Genomic DNA, 16,112 nt, shown 5'->3' with positions numbered 1-16,112 from the left:
AGACGCATACAGGACCTCCAATGGTTGAACACTTATCAGATCTTATGGGATTTGTTTCGATTGGTAAATACCAATGCTAATTTAAATCAGTGCGGATAGCAGTGCCGTACCGCTAGGCGTGCCGAACTTACGCATTTTCGTGACTTGGGCCTAAGCCTGACATAATACTGGCGACCGTCAAGGAATCTAACTTTTCTCGTCTGTACTTACCACCAGTTCACTGTAGTCACTCCAGAATTTTACATAGATACATTTCATACTGGGTTACGATAATAATCATGGCAGATCTCTGAATTATTAAATACCAATCGTTTGATAATATTATGTTGAACTTTTAAAGTTGACCGGCTTAAGTTTACTCCGAGCACACACACATCTAAGTTTGTTTTCCCCGAAGGGGAAGGCAGAGGCGCAACTGGTGTGGCCGCTTTCTTTCGTGTGTTCCGGCCTATGATTTGATAGGGGACGAGTCTATTGACATATGGGGCACACAACCGAGGCTCTGGGCTGATACTGAGGAGATAAACCCAATATCACTGCCCGATACGGAGATCGAACCCGAGACCTCAGCACTGTAGTCGTATCGTAATACAATACGTCACCGAGGCATTTACTCCGTGATATTAGAAATAACTCAATACGAAATATCAATATAATTTATTGACTTCTAATAATACATATAATATAAAAAAACACAGTATTCGTACAGAATTAAAATTTATTTGAGTATATTTCTGCCAACTCCCTAAAACATTACAAATACACTTTATGGCGTAATAATATACTTACTAAAAAAAAGTTACGAGATCTTATATTATACACCATTTTATATTATTTTGCAAGTTTTACAGGTCCTGTAGGACAGCTACCTTATACACATTATTCGAAAATACATAGAGCGTTGGCTCTTGCATTAATGTATTTTTTTAAATAAAATGTTTTCTAGGCACCAAGAAGCCTTTTACCGATTAAGGGTCTGTTTATGTTCGAATTATTTATTTTTATTGGATTTCATTTTGTAAACAAGTATTATGATAATTGCTTTGTACTAATTTTAGTTCAATTATTTTTAGTAGGTACAGGTGAAAATATTGATTCAACCATACAAAATCCTGCTAAAACACATTTGTACGTATAGATCATACAATACTATGCACATTGCACATCTTTCAGAATTAATGAGTAAATTACATTATTGACCACACAACTAGCATTGAATATTAATAAAAACTAGTGTACGTAGTGACGTATTTTTATTTATTTTATGTATTTCTAATATGTACACATTACTGAAAAAGATTCCCTTTATGTACTCCTTCATATGAACTTTAACTGCGCCAAATTTCATTCTACTCCGTTCGCCTAATTTCCGTAAAATCGGGTACAAGTTTGCTTTACGTATTAATACAGAGATTATAAAAAGAAATTAATTAATATACAATTTTATTTCAGGTGTTTTAGAATCAAAATATGTTGATCTTTTGTAGGACACCTCTACATCAAAATACCATCACAGTAGTAAGAACAAAACACAGCCCTTAGAAAAATAATTTACGGTTGTAATTCACAAACATTCAATAATACTGCATCATTACAGATAGCTGTAATTGTGTTAAATAAAATAAATTCATAGAAAAATAACTTCATTTCCAAATATAATTAAAATCATTAATTTTTTTTTCATCATACATATAAATAAGTATAAAAGGTAATAATATTTTTGGAATAAATAATGCTTTACATGCGACACTAATATAGTTTTATATTTATTAGAGAGCAAATCAAGTTTGTAAGACAAAAAAAATAGCAGCTAACCATTGTAGCTTATGACCGTCGTATTTTTTACGTTATTACAAACAATAAAATGTTAAAATATCCGATGCATGATCACAGTTTCTATATGTGTTGTCTATACATTACCCAAAGTATATTTTGCATTCACACTTACGTATCCATCAAACATTTAAAGATAGCGTAATGCACAATATCGGACCTAAGTCCCAGTACGTCGATATATTTTTTTTATAGTGGAATCACTGGGAGAGGCGTTATCCAAACATATTCATTATCAAACATACTTAAATTAACATGGAAATATATTAAAAATAACAAAAATACTATTAAGCTGCCAAGTTGGTTCATTCCTTAAAATAAATAAAGCTAATGGATTTTTACGCAAATATTAGATTATAAAAATACATAAATTGTCCATGTCTACTGAAAGACAGCGTTATTTGTGTAGTCATTTCTCTCCTTCACAATTACCAAACATTTCTTTCAGATCACGCCCTTGGACATTTTCGCTTAATTACTTTCGATCAATTACCAATCTCTGCTTGCCTAGAGTAACCATTGTGTTGACTTTGAGCCTACACATGACCGTACTTTTTATGCATTTCCTTGTGAGAACTAAGATTACTCCGCCTTAGGAACGCTTTGCCACACACTTCGCAAGTGAACTTCCTCTCGCCCTCATGTTTAACCATGTGCATCCTCAGAAGGTAGTTGTCAAAGAACTTTTCATTACACACCGAACATGGAACATTTTTCTCTTTCAAATGTGTTCTTCGTATGTGATCCTTCATGAAAGAATTGCGGGTGAACATTCTCCCGCAATACGTACACTTGTGACCTTCATCGTGCACTTTGATCAAATGTTTCTGCCTCTGGTATTGGGAATGGAACTGCTCTGCACATTTTGTACACTTGTAGTCCTTGACATCGTGGTGCTTCGCCTTGTGGCGAGCGAGGCACCACTGATTCTTGTACTTAGCTCCGCATATGTGGCATTCGCAAGTACCTGTATGTGTGTACGAAATATGGACTTTAAGATTGGTGACATTACGAAAACTTTTTCCACAGAAATCACATATTCTATTATTATTGCTATGTACAGCGTTCATATGTCGCTGGAGGGTGCTAAAGTACCGAAAAGCCATCGTACATAATGGACATGGGATGTTATCTTTCACAATCCTGAATGGCTCCAAACAACCAGTTATCGACTTATCGTAATTGGCTTTGTGTTCAGATATCAAATGGTCCGTGAGTTCGGTTAAACCTAGCATTGGAAGACAGCACAATTTGCAAGCGAGTACTGATATATCAATCTTAACAGAGACTCTTTCCCCTTTACACTTACTCATGTATTTTGACTTCAGATCGCATACGGGATGCTCCAACGCAGTATGATCTCTTAACTCCTCAAATTCCACATATTTTGAGGAGCAATAAAAACAAGTATATTTCGAGAAAAACTTGAATGGAATTGCCGTTGACATATTGAGAATACACTGAATATTCTGCCTCATTTGCTTCAGATTTAAATTCTTTCTTGCTTCAATACTGTCTACCGGAGTAACAGAATTGCCGGGCTCGACGTGGGTAATAAGTTTCACTTTGCATTTACTTTTGTGTTGATTTAAACCTTGAGCTGAATGTAGTTCCTTGGAACAGTAATTGCACTTATAGCTACCGTCGTCTGGGTGGTCAATATTAATATGTTTTTGTAAGAGCGACAAAGACGCAAAACGTAAACCGCAGCTGTTACACTGTCGATAATGGATATTATTCTGATGTCTTCGTAAAGTATGAAATGTTTCGAAATTTAGTAAGCACTGATCACAAGGGTATCCGCCTTGTCGATGATAATTTCTAAAGTGTACAGCCAGATCCCGCTTCTTGTTGAAGCTGACACCACAATCGTCGCATATAAAGCTGTTTTGGGGATGCGCATTATTAACGTGGTTCACCAAATATCCGAAGTATGAGAACTGTTGCTCGCAGTGCAAACACCTAAAATCTGCTAATCTATATTCCTGATAGGGTATGTCCACGTTTTTATCATACTCTAATTTGTGCTTACATATGAGATGATCGACAATTTCGTCGAATCTGTCAAATGGCTCGTTGCAAATGTCACAAACAATTTCAGAAACATCTATCTTTATCTCAATATGGCTGCCTTTGATCATCCTGAGAGCGTAATCCTTTGTATTGCAGTCGCCGTGGGATTTGGTATGCTTTTTGAACTCGTCATATTCCGTATAGCTCTTGCCACAGTAAAAACATAGATACTTCCCGCGCCATTTGAATGGCATCACGGTCGTATGGTTGAAGATTATTCTCAAGTTTTTCCGCCGCCGCTCAGACGTACAGCCTTCGTACGGGCCTGGCGGATATTCATCTGAAAACAAATGGTTCGCGCTATAAATGTACCTCTTGTAACATCGACTTCAATTTAATACTAATGCGTTGATAATTGACTATGGCCGTTTTTATTATGTGAAGACATGTGTCCTCTAAGATTCTTTTTCCACAGAAACTTTTTGCCACATACGTCGCAGTGGAAGTTTCTCTCGCCGACATGTTTCACCATGTGGATCTTGAGGCGTTGCGCGTCGAAGAACCTTTCGGAGCAAACTGAACACTCAACGTTCTTTTCCTTCAAGTGAAACCGCCTGACATGGTTCACCATTGCAGAGTTTTTCAAGTATGATTTATCGCAATAAGAGCACTTATGACCAGATCCGTGTGCGTTTAACATGTGTCGCCGCATCCAGTAATGTGTAGTGAACTTCTCCTCGCACTCAGTACACTGGACCACCTTGCTGCCATGCGCACGTCCCAAATGCACTTTTAGATTGTTATTAGTTGTGAACACAAGACCGCAGTAATCGCATTTATGCCTGGCCATACTATTGTGCCAACTAAAGACATGAGCCCGTAAGTTCGGATTGGTTCTAAAGGATTTTCCGCAATATGTACATATGAATTTATTGTCTGTGTGCGTTCCACTCACATGTCTAAGCAACAAACCAAAATATCGATAAACTTCCCCGCAATATGGGCAAGCAAAGTTTTCCTCGATCAATTTAAACTCTTGCATGTAATCCCCTACGGATTTATCGAACCTGGTTTTGTGTTCAGCAATTAAATGTTCGAACAATGTTTCTAAATCATTTATACTTTCTAAACAAACTTTGCAAGACAGTGAAGATGTGTCAACTTTTATTTGCATTCCTTCGTATCTATTGCGTAACTTCATAGACTTAATAGTTATATCACAGTGGGGGTGTTCGACAGAGGTGTGTTCCTTCAGTTCGTCACATTTCGTAAAATCTTTTGAACAATAGAAACACCTAAACTTATTCATAAAATATTTAAAAGGTAAAGCTGTTGAAAAATTTAAAACGCAAGCTATGTCATTCCGAATTTCTTTAACCGATTGCCTTCTATCGTCGTCGACTATGATAGTGTCACATTTATTTAAAACGTCTCTGGCTGTGCATTGCGCTGCGTGTCTTAGAAACCCTTGGTTAGTCGTCATGACCTTATGACAAAAACCACATTCTGCCCCATCGGTCTTGTGATCTCGTTTCATGTGACTGAGCCGTTTGCTATCCGAAGAAAATGTCTTATAACAAATGTTGCATGTAGACACATGAGAATTTTTTCTGTGGTGTTGCAATTCTGAATTAGTAGTGAAAGTTTCGGAACATTTTATACAAGTATAACTTTTTCTATGTTGCACCCTAGCATGGTGGTCCAAATCCCTCTTTTTATTAAAACTTTGACCACATTCAGAACAAGCAAAGCAATTACTAGGATGCATTCTATTCATATGCGAGACTAACTGCCTGAAATATTTAAAGGTTTGCTCGCAGGACAAACACTTTAAATTAATCAGACTATAGGTTGCTATGGTTAAATCGACTTCCTTGTTGTAAGGCAGATTGTGCTTGTAAACCAAATGAGATACGATTTCCTCAAAATTTGGAAAAGATTTGTTACACAGATAGCAAGAGACATTGGATACATCTATTTTGACTTCGCTGTCGGGAGATTTGACTAAACGAATGGCACGATCGCGATCGGAACAAAAGCCGTGAGTTTTAGTATGCGTTTTAAGATCGTCATAAGAGTCTACATCACATCCGCAGTAAAAGCACATATATTTCATGCGCCATTTGAAAGGTATCAATGAAGTATTGTTGAATAATATTTGTAGGTTCTTCCTTCTGTGATAATTTGCACTGTGCATTGCCGGTCCATCTGAAAAGAAATTCGCTGATCTGTAAAATTTCTTCGAGATGGATGGCAGTGCATTGAAAAAATATATTTTACAGAATGCGGCCAATTGTAATTGCGATGAATCATAATCCACTAAACTACCTATGTTATGCATTTGATTTAATACGACATTGGCTTAGGAGGATGTTTTACAAAAAATTAAATAGAAGCAGTTATCCGATAAGTCATGCCGGTTCTGATATCTGGCAACTGATCAATTGTTTTATACTACATCCGTACTCCAACATCAACCCATCATCACGTCAAATTATATTATTATAAATATCGAAACCTTATTGTTCACGTACCGCTTTCTATCAATTGTGTATAAATGGCATTTTACGTGATACAAGTTTATTTAAATGTAATAAATATGAATTATTATTATTATACTTCCATATCCATAACGGCATATATAGGAAAGCAATCATGAGGTCTATGTAAACCAAAATATTTTAAGTTGAATCTAATTGTCTATATTTGTAGCGGATTAACATGTTTACTATGCCTAGCCATATGCGCCCTGAGACTCTTCCGCCAAAAGAATCTCTCGCCGCAAACATCGCAATGGAAGTTCTTTTCACCACTGTGCTTCACCATGTGCCGCCTCAAAAGGATATTGTTAAAAAACTTCATGTGACATATTGAGCATTCAACGTTCTTCTCCTTCAAATGCGTCCGTCGTACGTGATCTCTCATGAATGAATTCCTAGTGAACAGTTTACCGCAATATGTACATTTGTGTCCAGAATCGTGAACATCTATTAAGTGCTTCTGTCTTAAATACTGAGTGGCGAACCGTTCTGGGCACTTCGGACATTTGGCCGCTCTCACACCATGAGCTTTTGCCATATGCATGTACAGCCTAGAAGGGATATTACATTCTGCTCCGCAAATGTTACATTTGAACCGGCCGACCCTATGATGCCTCCATATGTGTACTCTTAAATTCTGATCACGCCTAAAAGTCTCTCCGCAATACACGCAAATAATATTGTTATTGGTGTGTTTTTTATTCATGTGCTTTAGTAAAGTGCCGAAGAATCGAAACACTTCACCCGGACAATTGGGACAAGCCATATGATCTTTAATCAATCGGTAGGGTTGTAAGCAAGTCGTTATTGATTTGTCGTAAGTAGCTTCATGTTTAATAATGAGATGATCGAGCAAATTATCTAAATCAGTCATAGACTCGAAGCAAATTTTACAAGCTAAAGAGGATACGTCAATTTTAACGCACGCTACTGATTCCCTACACTTTCGTATACATTTCTGTTTAACATCACACACTGGATGCTCCATTACAGTATGTTCCCGCATAGCATCCGAATCAGGAAAATCTTTCGAACAGTAGAAACAATTGAACTTGTTCTTGTAAAAGTTAAATGGTATTGCCGTTGACATATTGATCACAATGACTATATTTTCCCGAATTTGCTTCACGCTGGGCCGGTTTGAGCGATCTTCGTAGTTCTGATCCAAATCCATTGCTACATACTCTTCTTTCTTGAAGGCAAATTCCAAAATTTCGTTCTCGCCTTTACATTTCCTTGCGTGCATTTTCAATCCTTGCTTCGTATGAAACTCTTTGTCACAGTTATCACATTGTAACGACCCGTCATCTGGATGTTCTAGTTCAATATGTTTTTGTTTTAAAGCAGCAGAAGGGAGTTTCAATTGGCATATATTACACCGAGTTAAGTGTCTATTATTTCTGTGTTTTCTCAATATGTTCAATGAACTAAAAGTCTGCGGACACATCTCGCACTTATATCCGCCTTCCCTGTGGTAATTCTTGATGTGCGAGAAGAGGTCCCGTTTCTTGTTAAACTTTTGATTACATTTATCACATACGAGGCAGTTCTTTGGATGCGTACTGTTAACGTGAGATACCAAGTAGCCAAAATACGTAAACTTTTCTCCACACAACAAACAACTTAGATCCATCAACCTGTACTCTTCAATTGCCATTTCCACTCCTCTGTCATACTCAAGTTTGTGTTTCACGTACAAATGGTTTAAAATCTCTTCGAACGAAGGGAATGGCTCGCTGCAAATCTCACAAGTTACATCGGACACGTCTATCTTGATCTCCATGTTCTGCCCTCCTTTGAGTACTTTCAGAGAATGATCTCGAATGGAGCAACTGCCGTGCGATTTGGTATGCTTCCTGAGCTCGGTGTATTCCGAGATATCCTTGCTGCAGTAGAAGCACAAATACTTGCCGCGCCATTTAAACGGTATGATAGAGGTGCTGTTGAAAAGTATTTGAAGATTTTTTCGCCTGCGCATTGATGACGATTCACACCCCCTGTATTTTCTCGGTTTACCATCTGAAATGGAAAGTTGCTAGACTGTAAATGTACCCTCGATATTCTTGAAACAAAAATCAAAAAATTAAATTGATTATTAATGTATCACCAAGAAACAAAAAAGTAAAAATTTTCGTAACGTGTAGGGTACATTTAAAGTTTGTAAAAATTACAACGAAAAAATAATTTATGTAAAATATATGTATTCGTCATAAGTATTATTAAAAGATATTATAAATTATATTCATAAGAGGGTGGGGCAGGGGGACGGGTCAAAATAAATGATCCTAAAAATATAGAATATTATCGATTGGCTTATTATATAATAATTTTGCGAATTTAATATCTCCTGTTTATGTATACTTACATACTACACTTAAGACATATTTTTTTTAACTTATACTAATATTTAGATTATGTGCCTTACTTTTTTTTCCACTACCAATTACTGTAATCCGTTACACGGTACAATATAAAAATAAATGTAAATTCATAAGAGCCTCTGAGATATTTATACGCAATAGGAGCAAATTTAAGTAGTCTATTCAATGCCATCCGGATGATGTACTTTCATATGAAGCTTAAGACTGTTATTTTGCACGAACGTCTGGTTGCAGAAATTACACGTAAATCGCTTGTCCTCGCTGTGAACCCTCATATGGTCTCTTAGCGTCTGTTTCCTCGAATAAGACTTCTTGCACACCTCGCATTGATGGATCCTTTCTCCATAGTGCTTCACCATGTGCTTTTGCACGTGTGTCTTAGAAAAAAACTTCTGTTCGCACATCGAACACGCGAAATTCTTCTCTCTTATGTGCACTTCTTTAAGGTGCACCTTCATTTTGCTCATAATCTCGAACGACTTTCCACACACTGGACAGTTAAACTCTGGTATGTTTACACCGTGATTCATTTTGTGGTGTCGTTTCCTATTTGCATAACTGGAAAATGTCTCTACACAGAAGAAACATTTTATACTTTTGCCTCTGTTGTGAACTTTCAATTCGTGATTATTCCTTTGTGTCAGCGAGTCGAAAATCTCCATACAAGAGTTGCATTTGAACCCTGACCCGTGACTTAAAGAATGGCATCTCAGTCTGTCTCGACTCAAAAATGATTTCCCACACGACTCGCATACATAGCTACCGTAGTGTTCGTTCATGTGTTGATTGAGTTTGACGAAATATTGAAATTGTTGGCTGCAGACCGCGCATTGACTGATATCCGCAGTTAATTTGTACGGCAATAGTCCGTAACCACATTCTTCTATAAATGTCTTTTTATGTATCACTTTAACGTGATCAATAATATCACTTAGGCTATCTGCTTTAACATCACAGAGTTTACAGTTTATTTTGGACACTTCTACTTTAACTTTCTCGTCTCTTCTTAGATACAAAACAGCGGTTTTGACGTTAGAACTACCGTGTTCGATCATTGTGTGGTTTTTTAAATCGTCGAAACTCTTAAAAGCGTGGTGACAGAAAAAGCAAAGGTAGTTTTGTCTATGCCATTTGAACGGGATTATTGTAGAAGTTTCTAGAAGAGTGATAGCGTTTTTTTTCATCAGTCTGTTGCGTTTGGTCGCGGACATCGAGGACTTACTCACAGCCTCGTCATACGGCCCGCTTCTGTGTTTTGCACCTAAAAAGTGAAATTGGCTCGTAAAAAATGTAGTCCACTGATTTATCTTCAAATTCTCGATGGTAATTATTCAACTTTCTTCATAATCCATAATAATTTTAAATTGCATATATAGCTATTTACATACATTAGCTCTTCACTTAATTCCTAAGTATTTAGTAGGTGCAAATAATCTTATAATATACGGTTTTCGTGGAATATTCAGTTAAGATGCAGATAAAAGTAGATTGGTATTTCTTTGTAATGTTTAATACTTTATTGAGGTATCAAAAATTGGAAGAAAAGTTCAACCATTCTCTTTTAACCGCCCATATTTGTTCAACTATCTATTATTGTTGTATTATGTATTCACAAAACTATTATACACTACCACTTATCAATATTTAAACACCTTAATTATTTAAAGTAAAAGTCTTTATGAAATAATATAATTAACTAGCTTAACTTTCACTATCATAATACTAAAACGTAATAAACTGTAACGTAAAAGGTATTCTCGACATCTCCATTGCGTGAGCGCACCCCCAATCTATTAGCTAATATTTGTATAACAGATAATATGCATATTGTGTACTATACTATTAGACAAAATATTCAGTAATTTTTCATAAATGTAAGTATATTAAGTATTATAGTATATGTAAGTTCGGTAATTTTTCATAGCAATCTAACGAGGCGCTTCGAAAAACGCATCTATCATGCCTTATTTCTCGCTCACTCCTTCACACAAACCAGTCCAGTATTAGCAATAGCACGGCTTTTATTTAATATTTCTACGGGCGCTAAGAAGAAAGAGCATAATAGCGACGCTTGCGCAAAACATGCTAACCCACGAATTAATTCACACATCACGAAATTTCACAAATGGTATTTAATTTGCGGATTGCTGAGTGAGACTTCTCATGCTATGGGTTGATTCTAATGCTAATTAAGACCAACACTACTGGAGGCAGCGTAAATGGGTTGCGGATCGGTAGCTTCAAGTTCTACTACGAATTCAAGCACACATGGTCTTTCTTAATTCTTTCCGACAGTGTCGGTTCACTCAAAGAGAGTTGGTGTCAGGCAAGTGACTGATCGTATAAACTAAGTAAGAAACTTTTTGCGACATGCTTGGAAATGTGTTGCGCCAAGCCCACATTCGAGTGACTTGGAAGCAAGTGGGATAGGAAGATATTCATTGATTATAATTCATAATATACTGTAATATTAAAGAAATTCAGTACCCTTTCCCTAAGAACTGCAACCATTAACACATAATTTGAAGTATCGGATTGAAAAATACTATGTCATTTGCTGGAAATCAGTTATTATAATTGATTATTAGGCTCGTTTCTTATTACATGCGTTACATGTATTTTACGTCTTCATGAAATAATGTTTCTACACTACCGCAACAAATTATCCAGAACAGAATTCTGAACATCAACAAAATATAATGTTTGTAAACGTTCTTTATGAAAATTCCTCACACAGCTGAAACTGTGTGTTATGTTCCATATTATAGATGCAGCTTATAATCCTTGAAGTTTATTTATTCGGCCTGCAACCGAAAAACCAACTGCCTAATTCTACCACATTTACGATTAAACGTTGGCAAATAATTATACCGCAACCTATTGTTTTTTTTTTAATCTAAATGAAGAGTCTATCAGGTCCCTCACGTGATCGTAGGCGCAACGCCTGTTCATAAAAAATAGCAACACCACAAATCACAACGGACTCATGGCACATCGTCACCCAATTTGTCTCAAAATGGCGAGTAATTACATTTAGCTCAAAGTTCTTGTTGTTTTAAAATTAGAAAACAACATCAGTTTTCACATTGCAAGCATAGCAGTGATACCAACATAGAATCGACACGATTACGAGACTTATAAAATAGGTTAGTCTGACACAAGGTAATAAATAACAATACAGTTGTAAAAAAATAATATTAATAAGATTTGATCATTCATCTGTTGTAGCAAGGATGTAACAAAGTAATTTAAAAAAGATTATTAAATTGTCTATTTTTTTGTATTGTAAACTCATAAAACGAAAAAGAAAAAGTGGCGCTCCCAAAGCGGGTTTTTTTTTTAGTCTGGCTACTCCAGTTTCCAAACGTTGCCTATATAGACTTTAGACTCGTCCGTTTAATGACAGGCAAATCAGCGATTGGCAAAATTATGACTCTTTCAAATGATCTATGCAAATATTTCTGATATCAATATTTCAGAGTCTTGTACGTTTTATTACAGACACATACATAGTATCACGCCTCTATCCCACACGGGTAGGCAAAAACTACCACTTGCACGATTCTGGTATACTTCTTTCGTTTCCTCCACCTTCGCTAATCTTTTCATGCATTCCCGCCGGTTCAGGGTATATAGGTTTTTATTATATTCAAATAAATAATTGCACTGGTGGGCCAGCTGTACTTTGTATCTTTTATTTTCCTAATAAGTTGGCTAACAATGCCCTTAGCACATAAGCTTTAGAATGGTGCAAAAAGTGTGACTTGATACCAGTGGAGCAATTTCGCGCATACAGTGTTATATAATATGTAGGTACTTGTTACAGCAGATGAATTATCAAATATCTTTGAAGCATCCGTGTCATCTGAAGTCATAATAATTATTCCATGAAAATAAACATTTAGTTATTTTTGAATTTGAATTATTTTTTCGCCTGTAAATTACGTAGGGATAAGACGGCATTGCCCCAGCAAATGGTTACTGTATTCTTGTAAAAGACATAAGTGATAGAATATAAAGGAGTACGAGACTTTATGTTCACGCATTTTGTCAATAAATCATATCGATTTTATTAATATCCAGTCAAATTAAACAGCTTCCCTCCTTTTGTTAGTAGTTTCACCCCATGAACCTAAGAGTTAAAACTCGTCCAACCGTTTTTAAATTTTTATGTTGATTTATCGAACACTCAGCCTGCCCGCTATAATGAAATGTTTTTTTTTAAACTTTGGTCAAGTAATTATGAACTTTTCTGTACACTTGCCCTATTATTTGGATTTTTGGTTACATGGATGGATTAAAGCAGCCTTTAAAGATTTAGACATGGCATGTTCGGATAGTCACTACGATGGCCAGCGCGAGGATCCAAATGAAAAGGTCCTCGACTTTAACAATTTCGTACGTAGGCTGGAGTGACTTTGTTAGTTAAAGATGCACGCCCTTATTCATAAACGTTATTTATCTAAGATAAGATACAACTTTAATCTAGTTGGCTGTCAGATAAACAAAGCTGAACAAACAACAAGCTGTCAGATAAACAAAGCTGAGAAACAATACAATAATATATGTAACAATTTTAAACAGAATAACTATATAGTGTCTCCTTGTTTTAATGCTAATATCTAACAAATATTGACGACAGTAATAGATTGATACGAAGTAGAGTAACTTGACTAGAGCATCACACTATGCCATGACTCCATAATAGCTTCCGTTCCACACAGATGCTTCAAAGACAGTAAGTCAATAAACAACAAAACAAAATCCTACCTTTCGCGACAGCCTTTGACGTTTTCGCCTTCTCCTCAGTCTTGGCGACTTTGATCCGTTTCTCAGTCTTGATGTCTGCGTTCTTTCGGGGCCTGCCGCGCTTGCCTTTCACTGGTAGAGGCTCCACTGTTATATCAGACACAGATGGATCCTCAGGTTTCAGTGGTTCATCTAAAATAAAAAAAACATACATCTTAAAAAAATCTGTGGCTCATTGCCATTAAAGAGCAGCACTAATAGTCTTTAACCGTCACAAATTACAATAAATATACTAATATAAATTACCATCTCCAAAATCCGTTTCATCGTCGAGATATTCTATCTCCTCAACAATGACCTCTTCAACATTTTCTTCTGATTTCATCTGTGCCTGATACATCAGTACTGAAAACCGAATATGAATATGAAATATATTTTTTTATCATGAGTACCACAGATATTAATGGCTAATATACTCTTGTATGTGAGATCATTTCAAGAAAACACCTGTCAAGAAACTATAAACGTACCTTTGGGCCTAAAGTCACCCCTCGCTACCATGTCAATGAATTTCTTTTCCGACTCCTGCACCTGCTTTTTGAAGTTGCACGCATCTCTCAGCCTGGTGATGCACACCTCACATATAAGCCGGTTAGGACCATTTGGACCATCATTGTGTTGTGTTATCTGTAAAAAAAAAACATAGACATCTAATCTACATAGTGTGGAAGCTGAGTGCAATAAGGATAAAATAATAATTTAAGAAAGTTATTATAAATTCTTTGAGATAAATTAACAAGAGAAGAGTAATCTTGCAGTTCAGGCCAAAGCCCCAATATTATTTGATGTGCATGACAACAGGCTACTCTAGGGGACAGTTTTATATGTAGAAAATTTCAAACATACATCTCAAATCAAATTCCAATTCAGCTTAATTTCCACCCACTCTCATTTTTTTATCCCAGAGAGATCCAGTGGTGAAATTCAACATACTTTTATCACAGTAATGTCAAATTGAAATAATGTTTTTTTCATTTGATTTTAATGGAGGTTAAAAGCGTGTTGATTTGCCCATAGACAGGCACTACATAAAAAAATTATCAAAAAATACCAAATAACAATTACAATTATCAAAAGTACCGTTTCAGGCATTTACAACTGCTATGAGACAAATTTGAAACATTTGTTTAATAGAATTTTAGACAAAATCAAAATGGGACACTGGACGATCTCCCTTGATTATCCTACAGTAGCAGAATCCCCAAATTCAGTCTACTTAATTTAAGGCGATACCTCAAGGTCCATTTTCATACATTTTGTTTCGGCTTTAATCTGGGTAACTAAACAAGTATTGGCAAGTAAAGAATTTAAATTCACGTCTAGTTAGTGATTAGTTCTCGCAGTTGAAAGAAAAATGTAAAAATAATTAATAATCATGGATATTTCTGCCTTTAAAATTTCGTCATATTAAATTTTAACAATACTTGTTTAGTTACCCAGATTAAAGCCGAAACAAAATGTATGAAAATGGACCTTGAGGTATCGCCTTAAGTTTCATTCCTAAATCAAGTATGAACCAGCTCTAAGCTTATTTTTTTTTCATATAAAAGCTTGGCAAATTGGCTTCACTGCAGCTGATGTTAAGTGAAAGCCCATAGAAAGTGCCAACGGACCAAAGATACAAGCATCTCTGGATGATCAGCACAGTCATGCCAGCCTGAATAATTGCTTCACAGAAAGAACCTCATCTTCTTATGAACCATAAATGTCTCTAGTCTAGGCAGAATGCTAATTGGGTACTGCCAACCCGTGTTGAAGGGCTGTGGAATATGTTTCATGCCAGTAGGTACCATGAAAACATTATAATAAGCAAAGTACAATATACTGTATGAATCGTATAAACAATAAAGCAATGTGAAAAATTCCTGAAGATTTCTAGTAATAAATACCTCCACTATGTTAGTAAGGTTTAGAAACTTTCATTGTGGATGTGTTTATTCTAAACTCCACGACAAAAACAAAATATAAATAGCAAATTAATTTCTAATACTTGATTTAAATTATTTGACAATTTAATATTCCCCTAGCCGGCTTCTGCAACTAGTCTATGCATTGCGTATTCCTGTTCTTTTTATTGGAGTTTTATGTTATTGGTTATTCTAATTTAGCGATGGTCTTCGTACAATGAATATTACTTACACTAATATCAAAGCATTCCAACAACATATCAGCATATATTTCATTGTCGTTCATCCAAGTGTACTCCGAGCCAAGGTCTTTGTAGCATCCTTCGGAAAGACAGCACCGGCACAATCCCGGGCTCTCCTTCACAACTATCTCGTCAAACTCCATTATCACAATGCGCAAATGGCATACCAAAAGTTAGAACACTCAGTTTGTCTCAGGAAATACAAAGAATTACACAGCGTCGGTATAAGACCACGAAGAATTCAATACATCAGCCATCTTGTTTTGATTTGGATCGATGCAAGGATGAACGAACGAGACGACGTTAGTGGTGTGCATCGGTATATTGTTCGACTACAATTTACAATTAACAGTTGTCACAATATCGATACTAAAAAAAATATTTCAA

The 16,112-nt window shown here is 36.0% G+C and overlaps 1 protein-coding gene across 3 annotated transcripts; it reads right to left on the bottom strand.

Annotated features, from left to right (window-relative positions):
• Window positions 1–919: 919 nt before the first annotated feature.
• On the bottom strand, window positions 920–16,040 carry LOC115450045 (zinc finger protein 62). Of its 3 annotated transcripts, none has more exons than XM_030177971.2 (5): window positions 15,716–16,038; window positions 14,047–14,203; window positions 13,823–13,921; window positions 13,538–13,708; window positions 920–4,186 (listed from the first exon to the last, which is right to left on the bottom strand). In XM_030177971.2, exons 1-5 carry the CDS (start codon window positions 15,866–15,868, stop codon window positions 2,370–2,372), a joined length of 2,397 nt encoding a protein of 798 aa, XP_030033831.2. In that variant the 5' UTR covers window positions 15,869–16,038; the 3' UTR covers window positions 920–2,369. The 3 variants fall into 3 exon arrangements, with proteins under 3 accessions (XP_030033831.2, XP_030033833.2, XP_030033829.2); XM_030177973.2 differs by lacking the exon at window positions 920–4,186 and adding an exon at window positions 4,193–6,054 and having other exon boundaries at window positions 15,716–16,039; XM_030177969.2 differs by lacking the exon at window positions 920–4,186 and adding an exon at window positions 6,069–8,405 and having other exon boundaries at window positions 15,716–16,040.
• Between the last annotated feature and the right edge of the window lie 72 nt (window positions 16,041–16,112).

The sequence above is a fragment of the Manduca sexta genome, chromosome 26 (genome assembly GCF_014839805.1).
Source record: "Manduca sexta isolate Smith_Timp_Sample1 chromosome 26, JHU_Msex_v1.0, whole genome shotgun sequence".
NCBI lineage: Eukaryota > Metazoa > Arthropoda > Insecta > Lepidoptera > Sphingidae > Manduca > Manduca sexta.
The sequence above is the reverse complement of the archived record's forward strand: the minus strand, read 5'-3'. Positions and strand labels throughout refer to the sequence as shown.